At 38.1% G+C, this 25,691-nt stretch overlaps 1 protein-coding gene across 3 annotated transcripts in view; it reads left to right on the top strand.

Annotated features, from left to right (window-relative positions):
* The window catches only part of JHY (junctional cadherin complex regulator), a 65,127-nt gene extending 40,001 nt beyond the window's left edge, over positions 1-25,126 (top strand). The window contains exons 5-9 of one of the 3 annotated variants that reach the window (XM_081267948.1): positions 3,324-3,973; positions 12,191-12,485; positions 20,451-20,531; positions 21,328-21,456; positions 24,691-25,126. In XM_081267948.1, the coding sequence (XP_081124074.1) occupies positions 3,324-3,973; positions 12,191-12,485; positions 20,451-20,531; positions 21,328-21,456; positions 24,691-24,888 (1,353 nt within the window). In that variant the 3' untranslated portion in view covers positions 24,889-25,126. Of the gene's footprint in view, positions 1-3,323; positions 3,974-12,190; positions 12,486-20,450; positions 20,532-21,327; positions 21,457-24,690 lie in introns of those variants that run through there. The other 2 variants (XM_081267949.1, XM_081267950.1) reach the window with 2 other exon arrangements.
* Positions 25,127-25,691: the final 565 nt, after the last annotated feature.

Genomic DNA, 25,691 nt, shown 5'->3' with positions numbered 1-25,691 from the left:
GCACTACAAAAATAAGACAAAAAGTGAGATAGAATAAGAGGAAATAACAGTATTCTTGGGGAATTGGTTAAAGTAACAATTTGTATTAAATTATAATGAGCAAATGGAAAAAATAGTTCTATGCTTCTTTCATGCATCTGAACAGAGTTCTTTCTTACTGACAGTGAAAATTAGAGCCAATTAATATCTGTGCTCATAATTTTCTTAATATTATCAGATGGAATTTTTAACTCAAGCTTCAGGGATTTGAGTCTTATTGTTAATGAACACAGCAGAAAAACAGAACACTATGGGGGTTTCTGTACCCCCGAGCTGATCTAGGAGCTCAGGTACAACTCTCGGGACTCTAGGGCTGAGACAAGGTGACCCAGAACTGGAGTGGCTTTTGTGTTAAAGCAGATAGACTTTCTGGTCAGGATAAGAGCATACATTCCCCTTTCTACTTTGGACGGACATGGCTTTCACAGGATTGGGGGCAAACTTCCCTCGGATGGTGCAGTATGAACAAACACTAATGACTAAGGATGGGTCTTACCAAGAAATTATCCTCCCAGTATTAGGCATCAGGATTTCCCAGTGCTAACCCTCTGTGTGTGCTGTGAAAACCCACTGCCATTAAGCAGTTATTCTGAGTGCATATAGGATGTACCGATTGCAAATGTTGGTAACAAAAGAACCCCAGTGAGAGTAGGATGAAATAGGGGATCTCAGTGCTGATGGAGATTAAATAGCCTGAGAATGGCTTTGTGTATTAACGTCAGGGAGCTCAGGTCCTGCCACCTAAAGAGTGACACCTGATGCCTCAATTGTAGGGTAATAAATCTTGAGTAAACTGCAGATCTCAAGTAGGCTGTTTGCAAGGTGAGAGAAATCATATCAATCCCATAACTGTCTTCCTTTCTGGAGACTGAAATACCATCTCTGAGCACTTATATTTACTTGAACAGAGGATTTAACACTTGAGACAACTGAAGTTTCATAAAATGAGGAGTCCTTGGCCTTGTTGACAAAGCACCCTGTGAAGAGTGTGATTGTGATCCAAGTCATTAGCAGCAAAGGTAACGACATGATTAAAGTCAAAGTCGAGTGACAGCCCAGGATTCGGGACCTGGTAGCCCAGAAATGAAATATCTGTTAGGTTTTTTCCTTGGTGGGGATGGGGAGGGAAGACTGAGAGATTTACAGTCAGATGGTAACAGAAAAAGAGTTCCTAGTCACTTATTTCTCTAGTGAGCTAAAGGCTGAACAAACATTGAAAAGAATGACATTATCAACATCAATTAGTATTTAGAGATCATAGCAGAGCGAGGGCTGTCCTGACCTTCATAAACTGCAATGACAGCAATGAAAAGAGCAGTGTGTTTCACAAATACACCCATAAGATTGTAAAACAGCAGTTTTCTTCTGGAGCCAGGGCAAGGAAGGACGCTCTTGGGTTGTGTATTCAGAGCCTTTTTGCCCATATTTCCCCATATAGCTTAATATGCTTCATGGAAGAAAGAACGCTTACTTACTCAAACATAGGAGCAAGTTTTTTTCTTTTTATGGAACACCATGGGTAAAAATTAAAAGCTTATAGTAACTAATCAGCATATAACCAATTCCCCCAGAAAGCTCAAATTCCGAAGAGAATATTCTAAATTTTTAATTAGAAGTCATTCTTACTTAAAAATCAGTATAACAATAGTACATATTACTGTTTTAAATTTATCTTAATCTTATCATTATACTGTGATTTCATTAGAAATTAAACACTACTTAATATTATAAAGGAACAGGATGAGTCTTAGGGGCTGTATCAGAAAGGTGAAATAAGAAAAGAACCCTTAGCACAATAATGTTTTTATTCTTCTGTAGTAAACTGAAACAGTTTGAACAAAAAGCATGCTTTACTCACTTCAGTATGTTTTCTTCTCCAGTGATCTAATTAATTATTTCATTTTTTAATTAATATTGTATAGATCTAGGACACAGAGGTTTTTTAAATATGTGTATTTAGAAAGGGAGAAATAAGTTGCAATTGTATGACACATTGATGCATATGGTCATCTTATTGTTTTCAGTAAGCATTTAATCATTCCTACCAAAGACCTCTTAACTCAGCCAATTTTTCACAAAGTAATGAGTGCTCTATTCCTTGGGAAATATTCCTAAATGGATGTAGCACAGTATAGTTGCATAGTGTATCTATTATACTGGGAGTACATTTTGTTGTTACCAGGCTTTGAAAAGCATAAAGACTATTCTGAAATTGAAATCTTTCCCCCCAGATGTTTGATTGCCTAAGTACAGGCTATATTAAGGAACAGAAGCAAAACAACCCTTGTGGTTTCACAGATGCCCTATCACAGCTCAGACTCTTTTATAATCTTCTGAATAAAATCTAATTTGTTTCATCTGGTGAAGAGGTCATTTCTAGCTTCTGACCTGTATGAGAAAGAAAAGCTGATAATCCAGTGTTTCGAATTAAACTTGAATTTGGTTAATAAAACATATCACTGATGTTTTTCCAGTTAGGATTTCTGAAATATTCATTTAGTTAAAATAAGCTTGCCTATTTTGATGTAGATTTCTACTCTTTTCCTGCACAACTCTTTAGCAGTAAAGCTTCTTCCCACCCCATACCTGATTTTGGTAACACTTCCCATTTGTCTTTAATACAAAGCCCATTCTAAGTTCTTGATCTCTTTCTAGGCTCATAATCTAATTTTTTTTTCCTGAGAGAATCACTCCGGGGCTGGGGATGTGGCTCAAGCGGTAGCGCGCTCGCCTGGCATGCATGCGGCCCGGGTTCGATCCTCAGCACCACAAACCAACAAAGATGTTGTGTCCACCGAGAACTAAAAAATAAATATTAAAGATTCTCCCTCTCTCTCACTCTGTCTCCTCTCTCACTCTCTCTTTAAAAAAAAAAAAAGAATCACTCCGGTTTATCTCTAGTTGCCTGAAGTTAGGAAAGAACCCTCTGTACTCTTTTATCTGTTCTCAATTTCATGGTCACCTTCTCAGAAGTCTCAATTCCTATTGGGCATGGTGGCATACACCTGTAATCCCAGCAGCTCAGGAGGCTGAGGCAGAAGGATAACAGTTTCAAAGCCAGGTTCAGCAACTTAGCAAGACCTTAAGCAACTTAGCAAGACCCTGTCTCAAAATAAAAAAATAAAAAGGTCTGGGATTGTGGATCAGTGGTTAAGCAACCCTGAGTTCAATCCCTGGTACAAAAAAATAAATCAAAGTCTCAATTCCCAGTTAAAAACACTAATTTAAAATGTGTAAAGAGTGCCAATCTTATAATTTTACATTAATTGACAACATCTTTTTAGATTTACCAGGAGCACTGGTCTCAATATGAAGGTACAAAATCAAGCAATCTACCAAGAAGTCAATCCTCTGAAATAGCCAGCAGCCTGCAACCATCCAAAAGACCAGCCAAGCCCAAAGCTCGGAGACAGCATAAACGCCAGATTGGCATCAAGTCTTTCATGGTCAGTCAAGGAAACCAGAATGACATTCCAAGACAGCAACAAAACCAAAATCAGCCTATAGATGCTTCAGTAAAGCATGGATCAACTGTGCTCACAAACGCCTCTAACAATGATTTACAAGACTCAAGAGCATTTAGGAGCCAGGATCCCAAAGTGACCTCCAATATATTTGCTCCACCAAAGCAGGCTTTTGACAGGGTATTATATAAAAACTCTACTGGATATCCCTCAATGCTGAATATCAATAAAGAAAGGAGACAATGCAGAGATGAAGAGGAGAGAAGATTTCCATATCAGCAGCTACCCATCTACACTCTTTCTGATTCAGATTTGAACAACCTTAACGAACTTTCTAAGAGACAAGTGTTCCTGAGCCAGAAAGAGTCTCAGTCTGTTTATGACATGAATGTTCAAAGATCGACTGAAAAGAGGAAGCAACCAAAACAGCCTTTTACAGAGACAAAATATAGGAACTTAGAAATGTTATGGTAAGAATTCTCTATTCTCGAGTGGTTTCCTAGAGGAGATATAAGAGGCTTCTGGAGAAAGGAGAGGGAGAGGGAGATGGATGGGGGAGTCCCTGGGAATAGTCAGGTGAGAAGGGAAAATTCACATAACAGCTTCCCTGACACTAATTCCTGCCCAGTGCTGTCCACTTTTGATCTATTTCTTTTCCTCTTCCTTATCTCCTTACTTTTTTCACTCTACTTAAACTAGAATTTGGAAGGAGGGGAAAAAGACACAGGGTCTCAGTCGAAACAAATCAGTATGTTTTAAAGGATATAAATAATATTTGGAGAAAACCAAATTATCTCCAGAACTCTAATGGCCTTTCCTAAGAAAGAAATCTATAACAGAAAAGGGAGCTGGGGATGTGGCTCAAGCGGTAGCGCGCTCGCCTGGCATGCGTGCGGCCCGGGTTTGATCCTCAGCACCACATACAAACAAAGATGTTGTGTCCGCCAAAAACTAAAAAGTAAATATTAGAAAATAAATAAATAAAATAAAACAGAAAAGGTATGCACAAAAATACCACCGTTTATAGAAAACAACCTAAAAGTACAATAGTGGGGAAATGTTTAGGTAAATTTGATATTTAATATCATAATTTAAAATTTTGGTTAAGAGGCAATGTTCCTATAAAAAGAAATTAATAAGGTATAAAATTATGCCTAAGGAGTATAAGCTCTATTGGGTTAAAATGTTCACAGAAGAAAAATGTTCCAAAATGTCAATAGTGGTCATCTCTGACAAGAAAGATTGCGGTTGTTTTAATTTCTCCTTTATATTTTGTGAAATTGTACAAGTACCCTACAATGTAGATGAATTACTTCTATAGACAGGAAAAGGAAAGGTATTTTTTTAAGACACTATAGGAGCCCTTTCTTGATATTCTTTAATCAAACATGTTTTCTGTATACCTGACATGGACTGAATATAAAGCTAAAATGCTGTAGAAAGTACAAAAGAAGTTTTATGCATGAGGCACCCTCAAGGAGCTTACTTTCAAAATAGGGGGACAATTTTATATATCTGAATTAATCAGAGGACATTTAAGTGCTACACTTGATGACATAAAATGTATGTTTAATAATCCAAGTTAGCTTTCTGGAAGAGACAGCATACTTCTCATTTTTCTCTAGCTTCAGAAGGATTGCTTCTGACATTTTTTGTGTGAAAAATAATATTTAGGTTTTGGTAAATAGGAAACTAGAAAACTCCTTTCTATTCCATTCTTGATTTTCTTTGCAAAGAATTTTTATCATAAGTAGTATGCATCAGTTGAAAAATATTCTCCAATAATCCTTTAATGTAATGAAATGTATTAACAGATTTTCTAATGTTACACTATCCTTTTGTTTCTGAGGTTAACTTGACATAATGTACTTTTAATAAGTTGCTTGATTAGATTTGCTAGCACTTTGTTTGGGATTTAACATTCACTGCATGAAGTAAGATTGGCTATAATTTTCCTATCTGCCATGAGCCTTGTTGTGTTATCAAGGTTATGCCAGCCTTATGAAATGAGTTAAGAACTATGCCCTCTTTGTACGTCTGAGTTATATATACACTTATATGCAGTTGGGATGGTCTGTTACTTGAAGGTTTGATAGAACTTTCCTGTACAACTACTGGGAACATGGGTGTTTTTTAATTTGGTTTTGTTTTTGTGATTGTTGGCTGTGGGCAGATTTTAGACTCCTGATTCATTTACTAGAATGACTAAAAGTCTTTACAAGCTTTCCGTTTCTTCTTTGATCATCTGATAAATATACTTTCTAAAAAAAAAAAATCTACTTTTACAAAGTTTAAAATGTCCTGTCATATCCTCAGTGTGTGATGACTTGGGGCATGCTTGGGCTGTTTTGAGCTTTTCTAGATCTCATGGTACAATCCTGCACTTGTGGGCTCAACTGTACTTCTCGTAGTTCCTGTGTGAGACCAAGTACCCCTGGAAATTCATCAGGCCTATCCTCTTCTGCCAACTATGAAAGGTGGTTTTCCCCCTATTTTTATTTTTAGCCCTTTTGAAATGTATGTCCACGTACAGTGAAGCACAGTGTGTGAGTTCAGCAACAGAGCTTGGGTGCCTTACTGAATTGTCCTGCAGTTGAATACAGAAAAAAAGTGGAACATAGTCCTCAGGAGACAAAGGAGAATGCCAAAGGAGAACATTGGTGCATCTTCAACACACCCAGGGGCAAGAGAGGGGGTATTGTTTTACTTCATTAACTTTTAATTCAAACATTAATTCAAACATTACATCAGAATACATTTTAAGGCATTTAAAAATTAAAAACCAGTCAAATAAAAAATGTACTGGCATAAAGCTCTTTATAGTATTTACATAACTTTCATATTATTCAACCTCTTACATATTTAATCATGTCTTTTTATTTCCAGTACTACTCCTTTCTTGTTTGTTTTTTTTTTAATATTTATTTTTTAGTTTTCGGTGGACCCAACATCTTTATTTTATTTTTATGTGGTGCTGAGGATCAAACCCAGCGCCCCACACATGCCAGGCGAGCGCGCTACTACTTGAGCCACATCCCCAGCCCTGTTTTTTACATTAACTTTTCAACCAAGATGGTGCATGCACATATACTAAAAAGTCAGGTGGCACTTAGTCAGTTGGCAATCTACTGCTTTCGCTCCCCAGTGATTCCCTCCACAGTGCTTGGCTATGAATAATATTTATATTGGTATAATAATGAAAATCCTCAATATTAGTAACCCCTTTTGACTTTTATTGTTTCCTCTAGTATTTGCCACTATTCTCAGTTATACTTATTTATTGTTATATTTTTCTACTTCAATTTCACCTATTTTGATTGATTTTATTGATTTCTATTCTGATAGATGAGAACTGAGCTTCCTGACATCACCTTCATTATGTGCTTCCCTTCAACCATTCTGCAGTAATGGGAGTTACACTGCAATTTTTGGTTAGATCAATATTCAGTGTTTTGTTATTATGCCAATGCATCTATAATGCATGATCTGGTGTTGGTCTATGACTATGCCTCATTTTAAAATTTTTTTCCAAAAAGTTCATAATTGCCTTGACTTGTTTGTTTGCTTTGGCTTACTTTCATTTGTACATGTGGCTCATTGTTCCCACACTTTCCTAGTCTCTCAATACAAATGTTCACAGATGCAAATACATTAGATTCTTTCTTCTATCTTGGACATAGCCTTTTATAACACACCTTTAAATTCTTCATCTTGCTAGACTTGCTACAAAACTGTTTGAAGAATTCCCTTTGACTTTCCTTTTGGTCAGAATCCCTTTTTCAAGATTGCAGATTTTCCTCGTTTTGTTTGAGTACATCCTCTGATATTTTCTTCCTATTAGAAACATGGTGTGATGACAATAGGGTGACAAGCAGTTCTCAGCATGCCAGTGTCCTGTGCGGCACTTCCTTTCCCCATGGCCATCCTCTGCCCGTGTTGTCCTTGCAGAACCTCTCTTCACTTCATCATGGGGATGCCCTTCATTTTTCTCCACTGTTGACCCTCCTATTTTCTCCATCTACTCTCTTTCCCTTTCTTAGCTTCCTTTCTCATTCTGGTAGAGAACATCCTCTACTGCTTAGGAGGTATGATTGATATTGACTCTGTTTTGCCCTTGCTCCTAATAGCTGGCAGGGTGTTGTAGAATTCTAGATTGAAAATCATTTCCCCCTTACAATCGTCTTCTTGCTTCCAGCATTGTTATATATGACCTGTCTATTTTTTCTTTGGAAGCTGTAGGATCTTCTTTCTCCATAAAATGAGAATTCATAATAACATGCCTTGGTTTAGGTCTATTTTCATAGATTGTTCTGGGCCTTTTAGCCTGGATACATGTGTCTTTTCAGTCTGGAAAATGTCTTGAATCCTCTCGTGGGTCACTCCTTCCAGCTCTTTTCTTTCCTGTTATTCACAGGTGTTTTTCCAGGACTGTTCATACGATATTCTTTACTCTATTGTTCATTTCTTATTTATTTTGCTCTACTTTCTGTGAAAGTTCCTCAATTCTTGCTTCCAGCCTTCCTATGCTCTTGTTACTGGAGGAAGGATCTTTTGGCATAGAAACAGTAGAGAAGAGACCAAGCTGAATATTGCAAACACACACAAGCAGAGTTTTTTAATGTGGCTTCACCTGAAAGGAAACAGCACTGATAGACAGGGAACCAAGCTGCTCTATGAATAAAGGGAGATGAAAGCTTCTTATTGATTTTCTGGGGTGGGCCAAAGACCAGTAATTTTCCACTAGCCAGGGACATAGTTTCTCTTTGCATGAGATTTGGACCACATGGTAACGGTCAACTTGTCCCAGGAACTTCTGAGTTATTCTTGGAGCTGGTGTCATCATCCTATCTGCAAACATCCTGGTACTGTGGTTCAATCTTGGCCTTATGACAAGTTGAAGGACTTTAGGTCCTTTGGATGCTGCAGCTGGTGAAAGGGTGGGGCAGAAGAAAAGTCATACCAGCTCCATTGAGCAATGTTTGCATGCAGAGGTGAGTAGAATCTGACCAAAGGGTTAAGATAGCAAAGAGGACAAACAAAATACAAAGACAGAGATGCCAAGCCATTTCATCAGATTCCACTCATCCATGCAACATCTATAGGCCCAAGTGAAGAGTGAGTATTTTCAGCAAAAGTGGTCTTTATGTCCTGGAAAGTAACCAGGGCCACCATTACCATCATAACCCACATGTCCAAGGTGTTACCTTCAACAAAACTAGAGGGAAGCTAATAATGTATTATCCAGATGTGTGACCTCCAAAAGTACTGACTTTTAAGTTGAAAAAGAAAAGTGAAGTGAGAGGGTTTGTTTAGGTTTATCCCCATTTCTCAGTGTGCTGTGCAGATTGAGAAGGGTAGTTGCTTCACTGTACAGAAAAGGAAGAAAATCTGGAGGGGTGCCTGCTTCTTAAACAGACTTTCAACCAATTCCTATTTAAATAACTCTCACATAGACTTTCACCATCAATGGCACTCGTAGTTTATGAGTCTTTCAAAGATTCTTTGATATTTTCAATACTTGCTTTTTGGCCAGTTTCTCATTTGTTTGAAAAGAAGATATTTTCTGCAGTTCTATGGCACATCATTCTATATACATTCATTTACCACTTAACAGTGGGGATATGTTCTGAGAAATCTTTTTATTCTATCTTTTCACAGACATTGAAGTGCCCTGATACAGATTAAAATGGCTATGCTGTCACTAGGTGACATAATCTTCTGGGACTACCTCTTTACACGTAGTTTGTTGTTGATCAATACCTTGTTATGCAGCACATGACTGTAATTTAAATTAGGGAAAGCTTGTTACATATGTTATTAAAATCTTCTGAAGCCTGATTAGGTTTCCATGATTGATATATTAGTTTCTGACCCTGGTAAATTGGCATTTCCCTATATTTGGCTGTAGAGGCACATGCCTACGACCCCAACAACTTGGGATGTTCCTTTCAGGAGGAGCACAAGTCTGGGCATCTTAAAGAGCCCCTGTCCCTAAACAACAACAACCAAAGGACTGGAGACACAGCTCAATAGTAGAGTGCTTACTTAGAATTTGTGAGAGCTTGGGGGTTCAATCCCCAGTGCTTAAAAAAAAGAATTGTTAATGTCACCTCATAATTCTATTAGTTTCATTTTATATATTTTGAAGTTTTATGATCAGGTACATGCAGGTTAATAATTATATATTTTCCTGGTGAATTCTTCTTTTAATCATGATGTAATGAATATTTTTATTTCCAATAATGCTATTTGATTAAAGTTTATGTTGGCTGATATTAATATAGCTTCATTCACTTTCTTATGATTAGTATTGAATCTAGTACATTTTTTCTATCATATTTAAAATTTTCGGTATGGTTCTATCTTAAGCCTTTCTTTTAAAAAACAGTGTGTTGTTGTACTTTGTTTCTTTATTCAATCATAAACTCACTTGTATCTAGTGACTTTAAACTGCTTACATTTATCGTGGTACTCAGACAGGTGGATCTGTTTCTACCACCTTAATTTGACCACTCTAGTTACCCTACATTCACCATGCTTCTTTTTACTTTTTTTCTTTTATTAAACTTAGAGAGTTCTCTTTGTTACTTTTTTCTTCTACTTATTTGCAGATACTCTTGTGGCAGGTGAGGGTGGGTATTGGGGGTGGCTACTGGGGATGGAAACCGGGAGTACTCTACCACTGAGCTATATCCCCCAGGCCTTTTTATTTTATTTCAAGACAGGATCTCACTAGGTTGCCCAGACTGGTCTCTAGCCCACTATCCTCCTGCCTAGGCCTCCAGAGTCACTGGGATTACGGGCATGTACCACTGCACCCAACACTCTATTCTATTAACACACTACACAACTTACATATTTAACTAGCCTCATGTTAAATCAATATTTATCCTCTTTTCTAGACATGTTCAGGGTCATTACATTAAAAATACAATCTCCTTTCTTGTCTACATACTGCTTAATCTAGCAACTTGTCCAGTTCTTTATATCTCAAAAATTAGTCATTGTTTTTATTATTGTAGAGAGTAAATGGTATTTTAGAGTTAACCAAATTGTTTATTAATTTCTTTGCCTCACATTCTTTCTTTCATTTTATTCTGTTTTCTTTAGAAGTTGTTTCAGCAAGTGTATGTCACTGGGATTTACCTGAAATTCCTTTCTCTTACAATCTTGAATTATAGTTTAACCTGATAAAGAATTCAACTTTTTAAAAGCATTATTTTTTTGTCTACTGGTTTCTGTGTTGCCTTGAAAAGTCTTTTGTCAATGTAATTATCATTCTTTTTGTTTTTTACTTTCTCTTGTTGACTTTTATTTTTTTAATTTTTTTAATAAGTGGGTTTAGAACTTTATTTTTTTTAAAGAGAGAGAGAATTTTTTAATATTTATTTTTTAGTTTTTCGGCGGACACAACATCTTTGTTTTTATGTGGTGCTGAGGATCGAACCCGGGCAGCACGCATGCCAGGCAAGCACGCTATCAGTTGAGCCACATCCCCAGCCCTCTTGTTGGCTTTTAAACCTCTTCTTTGTTTTTAGTGTTTAGAAGTTTCACTATGATGTATATAGGAATGAAATTTTTAGTTCTACTTGAATCCCTTCTGTGATTCCTAAATCTGAGGATCATCTCTTTTTATAAATTTTGAAAAAATGATTACCCGTTTTCCTATGAATATTGTGTCTCCCAAATTGGCTCTACTTCCTTTTCCAGGAACACCAGGTAGATATGTATTAAATTCTTTGATTCTAGGCTTTGTGTGTTTTAACTCTGTTTCTTATTTTACCTGTTGTCTTTCTGCTTCTTTCTGAGAAATTTCCTCAGGTAGGTTTTCCAGTGCAATAATTTCCTTTTCAACTATGTCCAATATGCTTTCTTAATTTTTCTGTTGGATTTTAAAATTAAATAATGGTATTTTTCATGTCTGGAATTTCTACTTGGTTATGAGTAAAACCTCCCTGTTCTTTGTTCAAAATAAGTTTTTAAAAATATATTTCTCAGAATTTTGATTTCTTCTTTCATGTTTCCAATCATTTTATACATACTTTATGAATGCTATCTAACATTCTATTATCTAAAGCTTGCAGAAGTCTACTACTACTATTTGTGTGTGTGTGTATGTCTGCTAACCCTCACCCTTGGTAGATGATCATTTCCCTTTATGTACTAGGATTTTAGATGATGAACTTATGTTCACATTGGCCCCAAATCTCACATATCCTGTACCAGTATTGAGTATTAAAACTGATGCCCTTAAACCCAAACAGCCCACAAAGAAAGCCATAGCTTTAGCTCATCCAAAATCTGCTCTGACTTTAGTTCATTTTTGGTTTTCCTCCCTGGAGATTTCCTTCCTCTCATACAAATTCAACTGTGTACATAAAGGATATTGATTTCATTTAATCCAACATTTCTTGGTATTTTTGAAGTGGGAAACTCTTCGACTTCTCAAAATGATACACTTCTATTCTGAATGCACTAAGTGAAAGTTCTAAGCAGAGTTAGAATATCCTATGGAAAAGGAAGATTTTTAAGATAAGAAATTAATACATTAATGAGTGAATTAGCTCAAATTAATTCATTTGAGTTGAGGAGTGATAAATACACCAAGTTAATGGCTCATAAGAACTTTACTGTTAGTGGTCTTATGTATTCAAGTTTTAGTCACAAATGTGTGTTCTTTTCCAAAGGAAATTCCATCCTTCCTCCGACAGCCAACCTGTCAGAGCTTCCCCAGATTCACGGCTCACTCAGATAATGGAGCAGCATCAGCAAGCCTTGGTGCAGCTGACCGACGTGCAGCCCAGTAAAGGGTCTACTTCTAGCATCATGCTCCCCCGCATCTCATCAAGGGTAGAAAGTGAATCCCAACTCAGTCCAGAGAGAAGCCAAAGAAACCAAATGAAAATTATCCGTAGCAATTCTGAAGGCTATCTGTTTCAACTGGAAAAAGGAAAAAAACACAGGAAAAGGAACAGCATTAAGGTGAGAAGGCACTGGTTATTACCCAGGAACTTTTTAATTTTGATAATACTGATGCACCTTTTTTTTTTTTTTTTTTTTGTCCCCATGAATCATAGCCCTGGAATAGGGATGGTTATTACTGAACTGCTGCCACAACCAGGTGACCCAAGGTCCTAGGAATGTCATTCCTCTAGCCTGTGTTACTCCCTGGAATTTCCCTCCCTTCTTTCTAGAAGTTGTTGCCAGGGATGCCCATTCCCACCCCTGTTTCAGGTCATCTCAGGGAAGGGGTCTGCATTTACAGAGAAGCAATGATCTTCTTTTTATCCCCAGATTAAATATCACGTCTTCTAAAAAGCTTTCCCACCCCACCCTAACCCCTATTCTAAACTGAGTCTTCATACATTTTCATTTCTGAATAGAAGAAAAAGTAGGATTGAAGGGGTAAAAGCCCCTGTTGCCATGCATTTCCCCCACCACCGCATACTAGCTCCTTGCCCCTGATCTCACCTCACCCGGCTTCTGCAGTGAAGTACCTAGGCTGGTCAATGACTGAACTTTCCTCCAAAATGTTAACTGCTATTTGCAGAATTCTTTGTCTACAATAAGATTTGCCATTACTAGCACCTTTGTGCACTTAAATCTTTTTATGTCCTGTTTAAAGCAATAAAAACACCTCAGGAAAGATGACCTGGTTCTAGGGTCAAATAGTGTATTAGTTTGTTATTTATTACTGTAACAAAATACCTGAGGCAGCCTACTTTATTTTACAAAAACAGGTTTATTTAGCTCACAATTCTGGAAGCTCAAGGGCATGGCACCAGTATCAGCTTGGCTGTGGTGAAGGCCTTATGACAGAAGTCTGTGCAAAAGGGAGAGGTCATATCATAAGGCAGGAAGCCAGAGAGCAATTCAGGGGTCAGGATCACTTTTGTAACAATTCACTCTCATAAGAACTAACTCAGGCTCCCACAGAACTACCTGACTTCCTTCTGAGGGAGACCCCACAATGACCCAACAACCTCCCTCTAGATTTCCACCTCTTAAAGGTCATAACGCCTCCCAACACTTCAATACTAAGGACTGGGACTCAAAATGAGCCCTTGCGGGCACCCTCAACCCATATCTAGTCATAACAGATAGTAAAGAAACAGCTGGAAAATACATTCTGATTTACAGGTCAACTGGCAAAGGCCTGGTTGGAAATAATAGGCCTGTGAAGAGTCTGGTTTCCTGGGAGCAAACTGCATGGAGAGTTGAGTGCAGGGGATTTGTTGAGGGTGCCCTCAGGAACCACCTTGTAAGGGAGCACAGAGGCAAGACTGGGCAGAGGGAGAGAGTAGGCAGTGGCATAGCTGTGACAGAAGCTGCAGGCAAGGTTCTGTAGACTCTGAAGTCAGGATGGTTGCTCAAAGGCAGGGGACCCAGACTTTCGCTCCCCTTCATCAACCAGACATTGACTAGTGTCCACCCTGAGGAAGGCTTGTGTCTTTGGGCACAGCAGCTCCATTTGGCTGCAGGCAGGGCTTAGGGAGAGACTCAACTGTGAGCCATCAGTAGACAGCACACCCAGCAGCTGGGCCACTGAGTGCTCCAGTCCAGAAGGGTATCCACTCTAGGTCAGTTTTGGTTGGGGTGGGGGAGGCGTTAAGAAAACAATTCCTTAATTTAATTAAATATGTAATTATTAAATCCTGCTAGAAACTGTGGCAGGTGATGGAATGTAAAAGACATATGAGCCGTGGCCCTCCCCCAGAAGCATCTTTGCATCTGGGAAAGATAGTCATGTAAATGGTAAATAAGTATCAAAAGGAGCACCAAGGGACACAAAGAGTATACATGTCCTGACCTGCAGATCAAACCATGTTCTGGGGATAATTGCAAGCTGAGTCTTACAAGATGTCAAGAGCTGGCACAGAAGAAAGACTAAAGAGAATTTCAGGGGGGGCAGACTCCACAGTGTCACAGCTCCTTGGGCTGTGACAGCATGGCGCATGTCAGGAAGGTAGAGGCACTTCACGTTGCTGTGACTGAAGCTGAGAAGCACGGGGTGTGGAGAGATGCAGGCAGAGACTTAGGGGCAAGTCTTAGAGGATTCTATTGTTCATTCAAAGAAGGGCCTTATTCTGTAGGCCAGAGTGGGACCATTGAGGAACTTTAAGCATGGTCAGATTTGTATTGTACAAAAAATCTCTCAGGTTATGGTGCATAGGGCAGCTGTAAGATGTACAGAGAAGTTACAGGATTTTGAAGTCAACAGAGCTATGAGGTGGACTTCTCCGAGAAAAAGAAAAGGACTGGTCTCAAAGAGAAAAGGGGGATGCTGGTTGAAAGTGAACAGCAGTCATATTATTAGAGAAGAAAGGGAGGATGGCTTGGTACTGGGGGATGACCCAGCTCACACCTGCAGCTCCTGCCTTGCAGCCTCTCTGTTCTCCATCTAGGTCTTCAGCTCACTCACAGCACTAGGGTGCTCAGCCCAGCTCCTTCACACACCCACACTCGGAGGCTCTTCAAACGCCCTGTCTTAACTCCATCTCCCCATATCCTCTGCTTTTCTGGGGTCCACAGTCCCTGCCCAGGCACGGAGCTGGAGAATCCCCAGTTTGAAGCTAGTTTGAAGTTAGGAGAATCCCCAGTTACACTATAAATAAGGAGACGTGTGTTTCTGGCACTGCAGTCACTCTTTTCCCACAGAAATGTCATTGCTCAGTAGTTAGGTTCAAAGGTACAATTAGTACTGTGTTCAATTATTCCTATGGTTTTTTAGACCAGACTAGGAAGCTGGACATCATCATATTATTATTTCTATGGGGAAAAGCATTTAGAGGGTTGGAACCAACACACAGTGAAGGTGAAGGTAGCCTGTTTCCTCCAGAGCCATAGTTTACCAGGGCCTAAAGTGCAGCTCAAACACTCTACCTCAGCAGACTGCTTTCCCTGTCCATTCAAAGTCCAGCTTCGGGCTATTCTTGAAGATGCATTTTTAAACTCACTTCTCAGTGAGAGAACTTAGTGGCAGTCATAGACTTAGTCATTGCCAAATTCTGTCTCAGCCCTGTTACCTAATATCCCTGGGATTCAGGCAAGTGACTCATTTACTTGAGCCCCCAATTCCTCATATACATATCAGAATTACTTTTTCTTTTAGTAGATTTGGAGGGGTTAAGTAAAATAGTATATTAAAATTTATTTCCTAGCAAAGAATAGATATCAGCCAAATGTTAGTTTCTTTTTTCTTCCTCCTTCTCTAATTTGAATTCATGTTTTACTGAGAAAAGGTAGAAGTACCACCTTGGTAACAGTGTGCATCATCAGAAATCTAAGAGCATGGTAAGGTAGTAAAGAGGAAGGAGGATTTCCAGTTATTGCTTCCCAAACACTCTTTCCAACTGGGAAAATCCCTCCCTTCCTGCTTTCTGTCCAGAATTTTACAGTCCCTATGTATCCATTTTTTTCAGTCAACACCTTCAGCCTGCATCTGACAAATACACAGAAGCTCTCTTTGTGCTTTAAGCTATCCCAGAAACTAAAATGACTTAGAACTGAGCTATTTGTATAGGACAGCAGGTAGCCAGGGCACCAGACAGGAGGAATCATTATCCAGGTCATGCCCATTTATTAGTCACATCAAATCTTGTGGTTTCCAAGGGAATCACCCTGAATCACATTAAAAATTTGAGGATTTGTAAAGATAATAGGCCCAAGCCCCCTCCTTCTTCTGGCAGATCGGTTGTGGCTGACTTGTGCATACCAGCCATTGTCCCCACCATTCAACACAGACCTCAGCCACTAAGAGATTAACATTGTGCAAAGGATGACAAACAGTATAAAAATATACGTGCGGTGTTACAGCCCACCACAAAATAACTGCTTACAGCGGTCTCCGGCAGCTGACTGTTGAGCTGCAGTAATTAACTCATGAGTTTGTTGTCACAGACAATCTGGGCATTGCTGCTTAACTGCTTCAAAGAAGAGGTTTATTTGGATTAAGTTTAGCAACCACAGAGCAAATTTCCTTCACTTGCTGTTACCGAGTATTTGAGGCATTGTCTTTTGTCCTGTTTTTCAGTAACTTTCTCACACTTACACATCCAAGGAATTTTCTGGAGAATAACCCTGCAGTGTCCCTCACAGCAGGTATATTTCAGAGTTAAAACAAGTCCTCATGGAACAGTCAATGTCATTCTCAATTCAGGCTCAGTGTATTCTGAGTTTTCAGTAAAAAAAAAAAAAAAAAAAAAAAAAAAAAACACTGGTCTGGCTTGAGAAGAATTACAATTAATTACTGGTAGAAACCTTCCATCAGAAAAGCCCTTTGCCACTATCTGCTGAAGCCACACAGTTCAAGGGAGAGGGCAGGAGTGGGCCCAAGTCAGCTGTGTGTCTTATGCAAAGACTAGCTGCAGTCAAGGGTTTGTTGAGAGCATGCCTGTATTTTCTAATTTGTCCCCCTATGTTCAGAGACTTAATGGGGTTATCAGTGCTGGATGATGATGATGATGATGATGATGATGATGATGTTTATTATTTTGGCATTGTGCTACTATGACCTTTTAGTCTTGTAAAAGCCAAGGAGAGGTAAATCAAAGTGAATTCTGGGGATTATTTTCTATAACAGACTTTTGAAGAGACAGAAAGTAGATTAGTGGTTGCCTAGGAGTAGAGGGGGAGGGGATAGGGAGTGAGTGCTGTTGGGTACAAGAGTTTCTCTTTAAGGTGATGAAACTGTTCTAAAATTGGATTGTGGTGATGTTTCACACATCTTGGTGAACAAACTAAAAACCATTGAATTGTACAACTTCAAATGGGTGAATTTTGTGGTATGTGAATTATTTCTCAATAAAGCTGTTAAAAAAGACTTAGATGAAGAGAGATCAAACAGAATCACAGTGCTGAGAACCAGTTCAAGATTACTTGCGCCAAACTGAAGCAAATCCAGGATTTTCATTGCCAGTCACCCAGAACAAGCTTCGCTAGGAGGAGCCACCGTGGTCCCTTGAGAATTGTTCCTTTGCTAAGGGCACTTGGTCCTGTAAAGGGATCGACGGCACTGGGGGATAACCTGTTTGGGCCACACGCTCTCCCTCCATGTGATATGTATGTGCAGTGCTGGGCCCTGGTTTTCTCTGCTAACTAAGATGTTATTTGAGGTGATGGTTAGAACTGTGGCTGGAGGTCAGTGAGCAATTATTCATGCTTCACAATGTGTCTTTTGTGAGTCAGTGGAATGATTAAAAGTTAAGCTGCTTCAGACTAAGGATGAGATTTCTGGGCACTGATCATTTCTTTCTCATCATCTTTGGACAAATTGGATTTATGACTTGGAGATGAGTGGGATTTTTTCCTCTTCCTTTTCATTATTGGTTGACTCTGGCAAATAGTGATTTAGTGATTACAAAACAATGATGCAGAGGGCATATGTGAGAAGAACAAATTCACAGATGCAAGTATATTAATTTTCTGAGTTCACTCACCTATTAAAAAATTACTAAAGGTTTTTAAGTGTAATAATACCCATTATAATCAAGGTTTTGACAAAAACAGCTACCTTACTACTCCATTGCTAATGGAAATGCTACCCATGGCCTTAAACATGTTCATTTTATCTTAATAATTACAATTATATTAATTTACTCAAAGAAATAGAGTATCCCACAAACCTCAGGGCATTATAAATGTTCAGTGTCTAGAGAAATAGTTAAACAATTAACTATAACTAGACTGTAGAATATTATGCCTAAAAGTCACATTTTTGAAGACCATTGAGTGGAAAATACAGTGTAATGCTGAAATGCTTAAAGAAAAAGTAACAATTTTATTTTACTTTATTTTGGTACTAGGGATTGAGCCTAGAAGCACTTTACCATTGAGATACATCCCCAGCCCTTTTTTAAATATTTTTTTCCAGACAGGGTCTCCCTATGTTGTGAAGGCTGGTCCTGAACTTGCAATCCTCCTGCCTCAGCCTCCTGAGTCACTGGGATTATTAAACACCACCACACCCAGCACGTGTGGACAATTTCATAAAAGTACAGAAGGATAAAATGGACAGGAAGCAGCCATAGTGGTTTTGCTTGGGAGTGGCTTCTCTTAAAGAAGATTTATGATTTTGAAATGTCCTTTCAACACTGGTTGAAAATATCTTTTTAAAAATTGCATCTGTACTGCACATGTACAGACTTTGTTTTCTTGTCATTCCCTAAACCATACATATAATATAACAGGTCTATACCTAGCATTTACATTGTGTTAGGTATTATAAGCAAACTTAGAAATGAAAGTACACAAGAGGACATATATAGGTTATATCCAAACACTCTACCACCTCATATAAGATACTTGAGTATCCTTGGATTTTCTTATCTGTGAAATGTTCTGGAACTGTCCCCGCTTGGATAATGAGGCACAACCATATTTGGCTTTTGAGTCTCTAAAATGGGAGGTGGTGATGAAGAAGCTAATCGAAATGCTGTCTGGGGTGAACACTAGATCACTGTGAGTAGGACACCTTTTTATAATGGTTGGTACCACAAGTTTACATCAGTTTCTTCTTAAGATTGTCGAGTTTTATGGAGAAATTATATCTCATATGGTGAAATGTTTTTCTGGCATTTTAACTATCTTTTCCAAATTCTATTTTAGAAAAGGGCTCACTAGATAAATTATCTATCGTAGGATTTCATGTCATAATCAATAGGAACATCCAAGTTTTATGAAGATGCTGTGCCTGATACTGACATCATGCCCAATCAGCACAGAACATGTCCTCTTTGAGATGGTTATTTTTTTCTCCATTCCAAGCACAAATTTATATGAACCTAAAATCATCCCTGTCATACAAACCATCTCTTTGGTATTGTTTTTCCTGCCCCTCCCAGAAAGGAAACCAAATTAATTAATGAACTGAAAAATAAAAGGATTTGGTTTCCCCACAAGGGGAAGTAGCAAGTCTAAAATTCAGTGTTGAAAGCTGCAGTTTGGGAGAATATCTTCATCTGCCCTGTGGTCTAGAGAACACTGAGGCTTTTCCTGCCTACCATTGTGCTCAGAATCTAATAATTGCCTGATTCTGTTGCTCAGTCCTCTCGGGTGTGTAATACTAATAGGAGTTACAATGTAAAATTCTGTGTGTCCTTCAAAATATCCAAAATCATACTGACTGAACAGAATGAATTTCTAAGTGGTCCTCACCAAGACTCTTAAATGCTAACTTTCTTTTGAGTATTATGAATTGATTATAGTTGGTTTTTTCCTTAAAACTATCTTTTTTTCCCCAACAATCAATAGTAAAATTTTAAAGTTTCTACTTTCTTTGCTTCTCTTCTACCTTATCCATAACATGCAGTACTGTAAATTCATTGAACGGGTTCCCTCTTTTTTGAAGCAATGTGCTCATCTGATGTGCTTAGATTGCCTCGTCCAGGGAAGTCATTTGGCTTAGCAAACTGCCCAAGACTTGACAGCATAGGAACAGCAGCAGTGGCAAAGCAGTAAAGTATATGTTGTCTTAAAAACATTAATAACAAACAACAACCAGACACAGTAGCACACACCTGTTATCACAGCAACTCAGGAGGCTGAGACAGGAGGACTGCAGGCTTGAGGCCAGCCTTAGCAACTTTGTATGACCCTATCTCAAAATCAAAAACAAAAAGGGGTATAGTAAAGTGCCAGTCGTGAAGTGCTCCTGGGTCTATCCCAGTATCAAAATAATAACAACAAGCTTGAAATATTTATTTATGATTTTCAGAATTTTAGTTTTCTTTATTATAAAAGTGGATAAGTCATAACATGTTAGCTAACCAGCTACAAATTCCCTAAGAGACTATTACCAACTTACTACCATTAAAATGGAAAAAGTTACCAAGAAATGTCCCCATCCACACAGGCGTCTATTCTTCCCTATCCTTCTTCCCTTATGTGCCTATTATTGCTGAGAAGAGCCCAAGTTCTTAAAAGAAACTGTTTCTGTGTTGTTTTTAGAGTTCCAAGCTGAAAGGTTATCAAAAAAGAGATGTGAAGCTTGGAGGCCTGGGACCTGACTTGGAATCTGTCAGAGAAAAAGTGAGTGAGTTGTACGTAAGTTTTTTTCAGGCCTGACTCCACCCATCTGTCTTTTCACCAAACTGCATTGAGATGATCCCCAGAACTGAGCCCCTATGCAATGCCTGACACTGAATACAGACCCTTCAGAAACAGCCCGGGTAATGAAAGAGAAGCCCAGACACACTTTTTACTATCATATGAAAACACTACTCACCCAGCATTGTTTTATGCACCCCTGCCCTTCAGTTTGTTTGGAAGGTCTACACAGAGAAAGAAGCAGGACACATGCATGTATGGGAAAGGGAATGTTTGTGTTATATGGTTGTTGGTCTTTCCAGAAAGAGTTATCTGGATAATTTTGAAAAGTGGCTACAGAGAAGACACTTAGGTACAACTTCCCTGGCCCCTGAGAAGTGCATCCATTTTATTCTCTTTTGTCTAGTGAAAGGAGATCTTCATTTAATGTGCTTTAACTGCAGTTGCACTCAGGCATAAAAAGAGAGTATAGTTCAAAGTTGGAAGCAAAAATGAAAATAAATTGGGTAAATGCAACAAAGAAGGGACTGAATGTGATTTAGCCTCTGTTAAGGGAACACTGAGTGAGCTATCGCAGTGATGTTCCTCATCACAGAGGCTCTCTAGGAGAAACATTAGCTTAACCAGGTCACTGCCATCACCTTGCATGTGGCAATCCCATGTCTCCTGTGCTGCCAATTGAATATGCCCAGCTCACTTAAACTAGTGTCACTCTAAATAGAGAGCATAGAGGGTCATCAGGATCTGTGATTCATCACAACCCTGTCTCTCTGAACAGATGCAAAAATTAATACAGCAAAAAGAATATGCAAAACAAGTACAGGAATACAACATGAAGACACTGTCTGTTCTGTCCAAACCACAAACAGCAAAAACTGAAAATAAATCAGCCATTCCTCGGCAGAAGGTAAGAAATTCTCATCAAGACATTTATTTTTTTCAATCCAAATTAAAAGGAAGCTTTTGTTACTTTTTTTTAAAAAAAAATATTTTTCAGTAATAGTTGGACACAATACCTTCATTTTATTTAATCGAACCCAGGGCCTTGCCTGTGCAAGTCAAGTGCTCTACCACTGAGCTACAACCCAAGCCCATGTAATTTGGCACACAAGATGCATTTTAGCAGCTGCCATTCCTGCAGCTGCCCATCATCTGTAGATATTGATGTGATAGCAATAAAGTCTATGCATGTGGACGCACGCACGCACACACACATACACACACACACACACACACAAATGTGTATGCACTCACACTCAGTGCTGTAAGGTTAACCTTTTTATTTTCCTAAAGTTCATTGTCTCCACATCTTTCCTTCCAAGTATAGTATTTGAAGTTTGTCACACATAAAAATTAATAAGGTGATTTCTTAGAAGAAACTTGGAATCCTAATTGTCAGTTTCATTCTCTATTATTGAAATAAGCTCCAAAGGAATTAGTGTCTCTTAATTCTCATGTGTCAAAGAAAAATCCTTCATTGTTTTTTTCACGTTCATTTTCCTACACTCTTCTATATGGATTGTAATATACAGGTTCCTCTAGGGAGAAAAAATGATTTCAAGAAATACAGAATGTTCTCCCTCTCAGATGTCATCCAACCAGGAATCGTGGTTTGAGTAAATTGTGCTGTGGAGTCACAGAGCTCCCCAGGACATGTCTGTACCTCAGTTGATGGGCCCCTTCCCAGGAAGGACAGGCACCCTTTGCAAGAGAGCCAAGTGATCTTGTGCAGCCTCCAGGAATGTGGACTTCCTGTTCTCTTTCACAGACCAGGGTATTTTCTATTTTTGCCTTCTTCCTCAGACCTTGAAGACCTCAGTCCTCTCGACTGAGTTTCCATGGTGCCACTTCTTTTTTCTCCAATCTGTCATATTTTCATGAAGAGCTTCAAGGCAACAAATCTATAATTAGAATTCCTGTATATTTCACCCACATACATGAGAAGTATGAACTTTTTTCTGTGTTTTAGAATGTTTTCCCCCTCATAGGACCTATTCTTTCACATTTCAGCATGAACTCTAATTAAAATACTAAAGTGATACAAAGTCAGATTTACAAATCATATTTAGTAGTCTCATTTTTATCATAACACTGGTCAGAACTGACAGCACTGAAAAAAAAGACTGCATTTTTTTCCAGCATCTAGATTTCTATAGTTATAGTAAAGAAAAAAAAATCATTCTCTAATGCTTTTCAGAGTTCTAAGAATCTAGGAATAAGAATAATGGGTCTAATAAAGGAGGCTCAGTTTTACATCAGCTATAGTGATATCTTTAGTCTCAAGCTATAACTAGTCCTCCTTAGGTACAAAATTCTGATAATATATCCCTACCAGAAGCTAGATTTTAATAAGATTGCCAGAGACTAAGTAGATACAACACATGAGAGACCTATTTTCAAACCCTTGACACTCAGTTTTGTGAAGAAAATTTCCAGAAGACACAATAGCTGTATGCATCATTATCCAACTTTTTCCCCCACACTATAATGTTTTATTGATTGATTCATTGATTCTAATTTGTTATATATGACAGCAGAATGCATTTCAATTCATAGTACACAACAGAGTACAAGTTTTCATGTTTCTGGTTGTAAACAAAGTAGAGTCATACCATGCACGACTTCATACAGTACTAGAGAAAGCAATCAAGAAATGCATCTGGAAAAATAAGAGATCCAGAATAGCCAAAGCAATCCTTAGCAAGAAGAGTGAAGCAGGTGGCATCACTATACCAGATCTTAAAACTATACTACAGAACAATAGTAACAAAAACAGCATGGTATCGGCACCAAGAGAGACTTGTAGACCAATGGTACAGAATACAGGACACAGAAACAAACCCACATAAATACATTTATCTCATACTAGACAAAAGGCGCCAAAAACATATATTGGAAAAAAAGATAGCCTCTTCAACAAATGGGAGAACTGGAAATCCATATGCAACAAAATGAAATTAAACCCCTATCTCTCACCTGCCGCAGTCTGGCTGGGCAAAATAACGGGGGGGGGGGGTACGACAAGGAACTTGTGAAGGTTGATACAACAGGAGCCGCTTTATTACGGGACAGAGAAGTATATATACCCAACTAATTACACACAGCTTAACTTAATTAACATAAACTAGATACAGCAGTCAGTCATTAAGGAATCTCCACATCTCAAGGGCTCGCTGGCGTTACTTCCAAACCACTCCCTCTGGCAAAGTGCCAGGCGCCATCTTGACTTGTCTGTGACCCTCAACACTCACCATGCACAAAACTCAAAGTGTAAAATGGATCAAGGACCTAGGAATTAGAATAGAGACCCTGCACCTAAAAGAAGAAAAAGTAGGCCCAAATCTCTATCGTGTCAGATTAGGCCCTGAATTCCTTAACTCATAGCTTAAGAAATAAAATCAAGAATCAATAAATGGGATGGATTCAAACTAAAAAAGCTTCTTCTCAGCAAAAGAAACAATCAGTGAGGTGAACAGAGAGCCTATATTTGGGGAATCAAAAAAATCATTTTTTTGCCTCATGCAAGTCAGATAGAACATTAATCTCTAGGATATATAAAGAACTCAAAAATCTTTAACACCAAAAAAATCCAATCAATAAATGGGCTAAGGAAATGAACAGACACTTCATAAAAGAAGAGATACACCTGATCAACAAATATATGAAAAAATGTTCAACATCTCTAGCAATTAGAGAAATGCAAATCAAAACTACTCTTAAGATTTCATGTCACTCCAGTCAGAATGGCAGCTATTACAAACAATAATAAGCGTTGGTGAGGATGTGGGGAAAAAGGCACACTCATACATTGTTGGTGGGACTGCAAACTGGTGCAACCAACCTGGAAAGCAGTATGGAGATTCCTTGGAAAACTTGGAATAGAACCACCACTTGACCCAGCTATCCTACTCCTCGGTTTATGCCCATACCATAATGTTTTGTGGCTAATTTATTTTGTTTAAACTGGGTGTTTAAACTTGCCTTGTTTGTGTTTTCCATTTGATTTCGATTTCCACCCATATTGTGGCAATCATCTCTACTTATGTTATAAATAAACATTTCATAAAACTGCCTTCAATTTAAGAAATCTAGGACTTATTTATTTCTCATTTTAAGTAAAATTTTATCTTTATGCTTTTAGGCTTTGGAATACGCTAAGACCATCCCCAAACCCAAATCATCAAATCTGACTGATCAATCATCAAAGGAAAGCAAAAATCCAACATATGAACGAAGAAAAGAAAGTTTACCTGAAATTTCACTGCTGGAAATACTGCAGAGTAGACACGAAAGGGAAAAACAGGCTGTGGCTGCTTTCAAAGTCCTTCACATTGTATAGACAACATTTGGTAGAAGCCAAAAACAATCGGAGAAAAGATGTGAAGGAGAGAAACTCTAACTTAATTGTAACACAAATTGAGCACAGTAACCTAACACGTACCTGCAGTCCATATCTGCTTTATACAGATTTAGTAGGGCCCCAGTCAGATTATGGTGCCATGTTTTAATTATTTATTTTCAAATCAATTAGAATTTGGACTGATAAATAGAAAATAAAGCTTTTGGTTTACATTGGATATTTTGATTTTGTAAACTACACCTGCTCTTACTTAGAATAATGAAAACCTTGTTACCCAGAAATAAATACATCCACTTGTGTATCTCTTACCTACCTGATAGGAAAAGCATAAACACTTCAATTTCTCCGAAAATGAACTCAATTGGACCAATCACTAGTAAATTTTGAGGTAACATTTCAAAAATATTACTCAAATCTCCAAGTTTAGCAAAGGAGAGCATATAAAATTGAAAAAAAATAAAATGAAGGTACATCTGGATGTGCCTACTAAAATAGAACAAATTCAATGTCATTCTAACAGAGCATCAAGATATTAGTTACAAATCCTCCACTGAATCCAGAAATGCCAATTCAGACACACTTTGTCAAAGCCACTTGCTCCAAGTACATAAATTTGATGGGCATCTTGCCATCAAAAATATCTTAAAATATTATCAAATGTATATTTTCACATAGTTAATAATATTAGATAAGACAAAAGCATTCAAGTTTACTACTGAATATAAATATGAATAAATATTTTAACTTATTTTATCTTTGGAAGCATTATAAAAAGTCCCAGT

Source organism: Spermophilus citellus, assembly GCF_964194105.1.
Source record: "Spermophilus citellus genome assembly, chromosome: 2".
In the NCBI taxonomy this organism is placed as follows: domain Eukaryota; kingdom Metazoa; phylum Chordata; class Mammalia; order Rodentia; family Sciuridae; genus Spermophilus; species Spermophilus citellus.
This window is presented reverse-complemented; position numbering and strand designations above follow the sequence as displayed.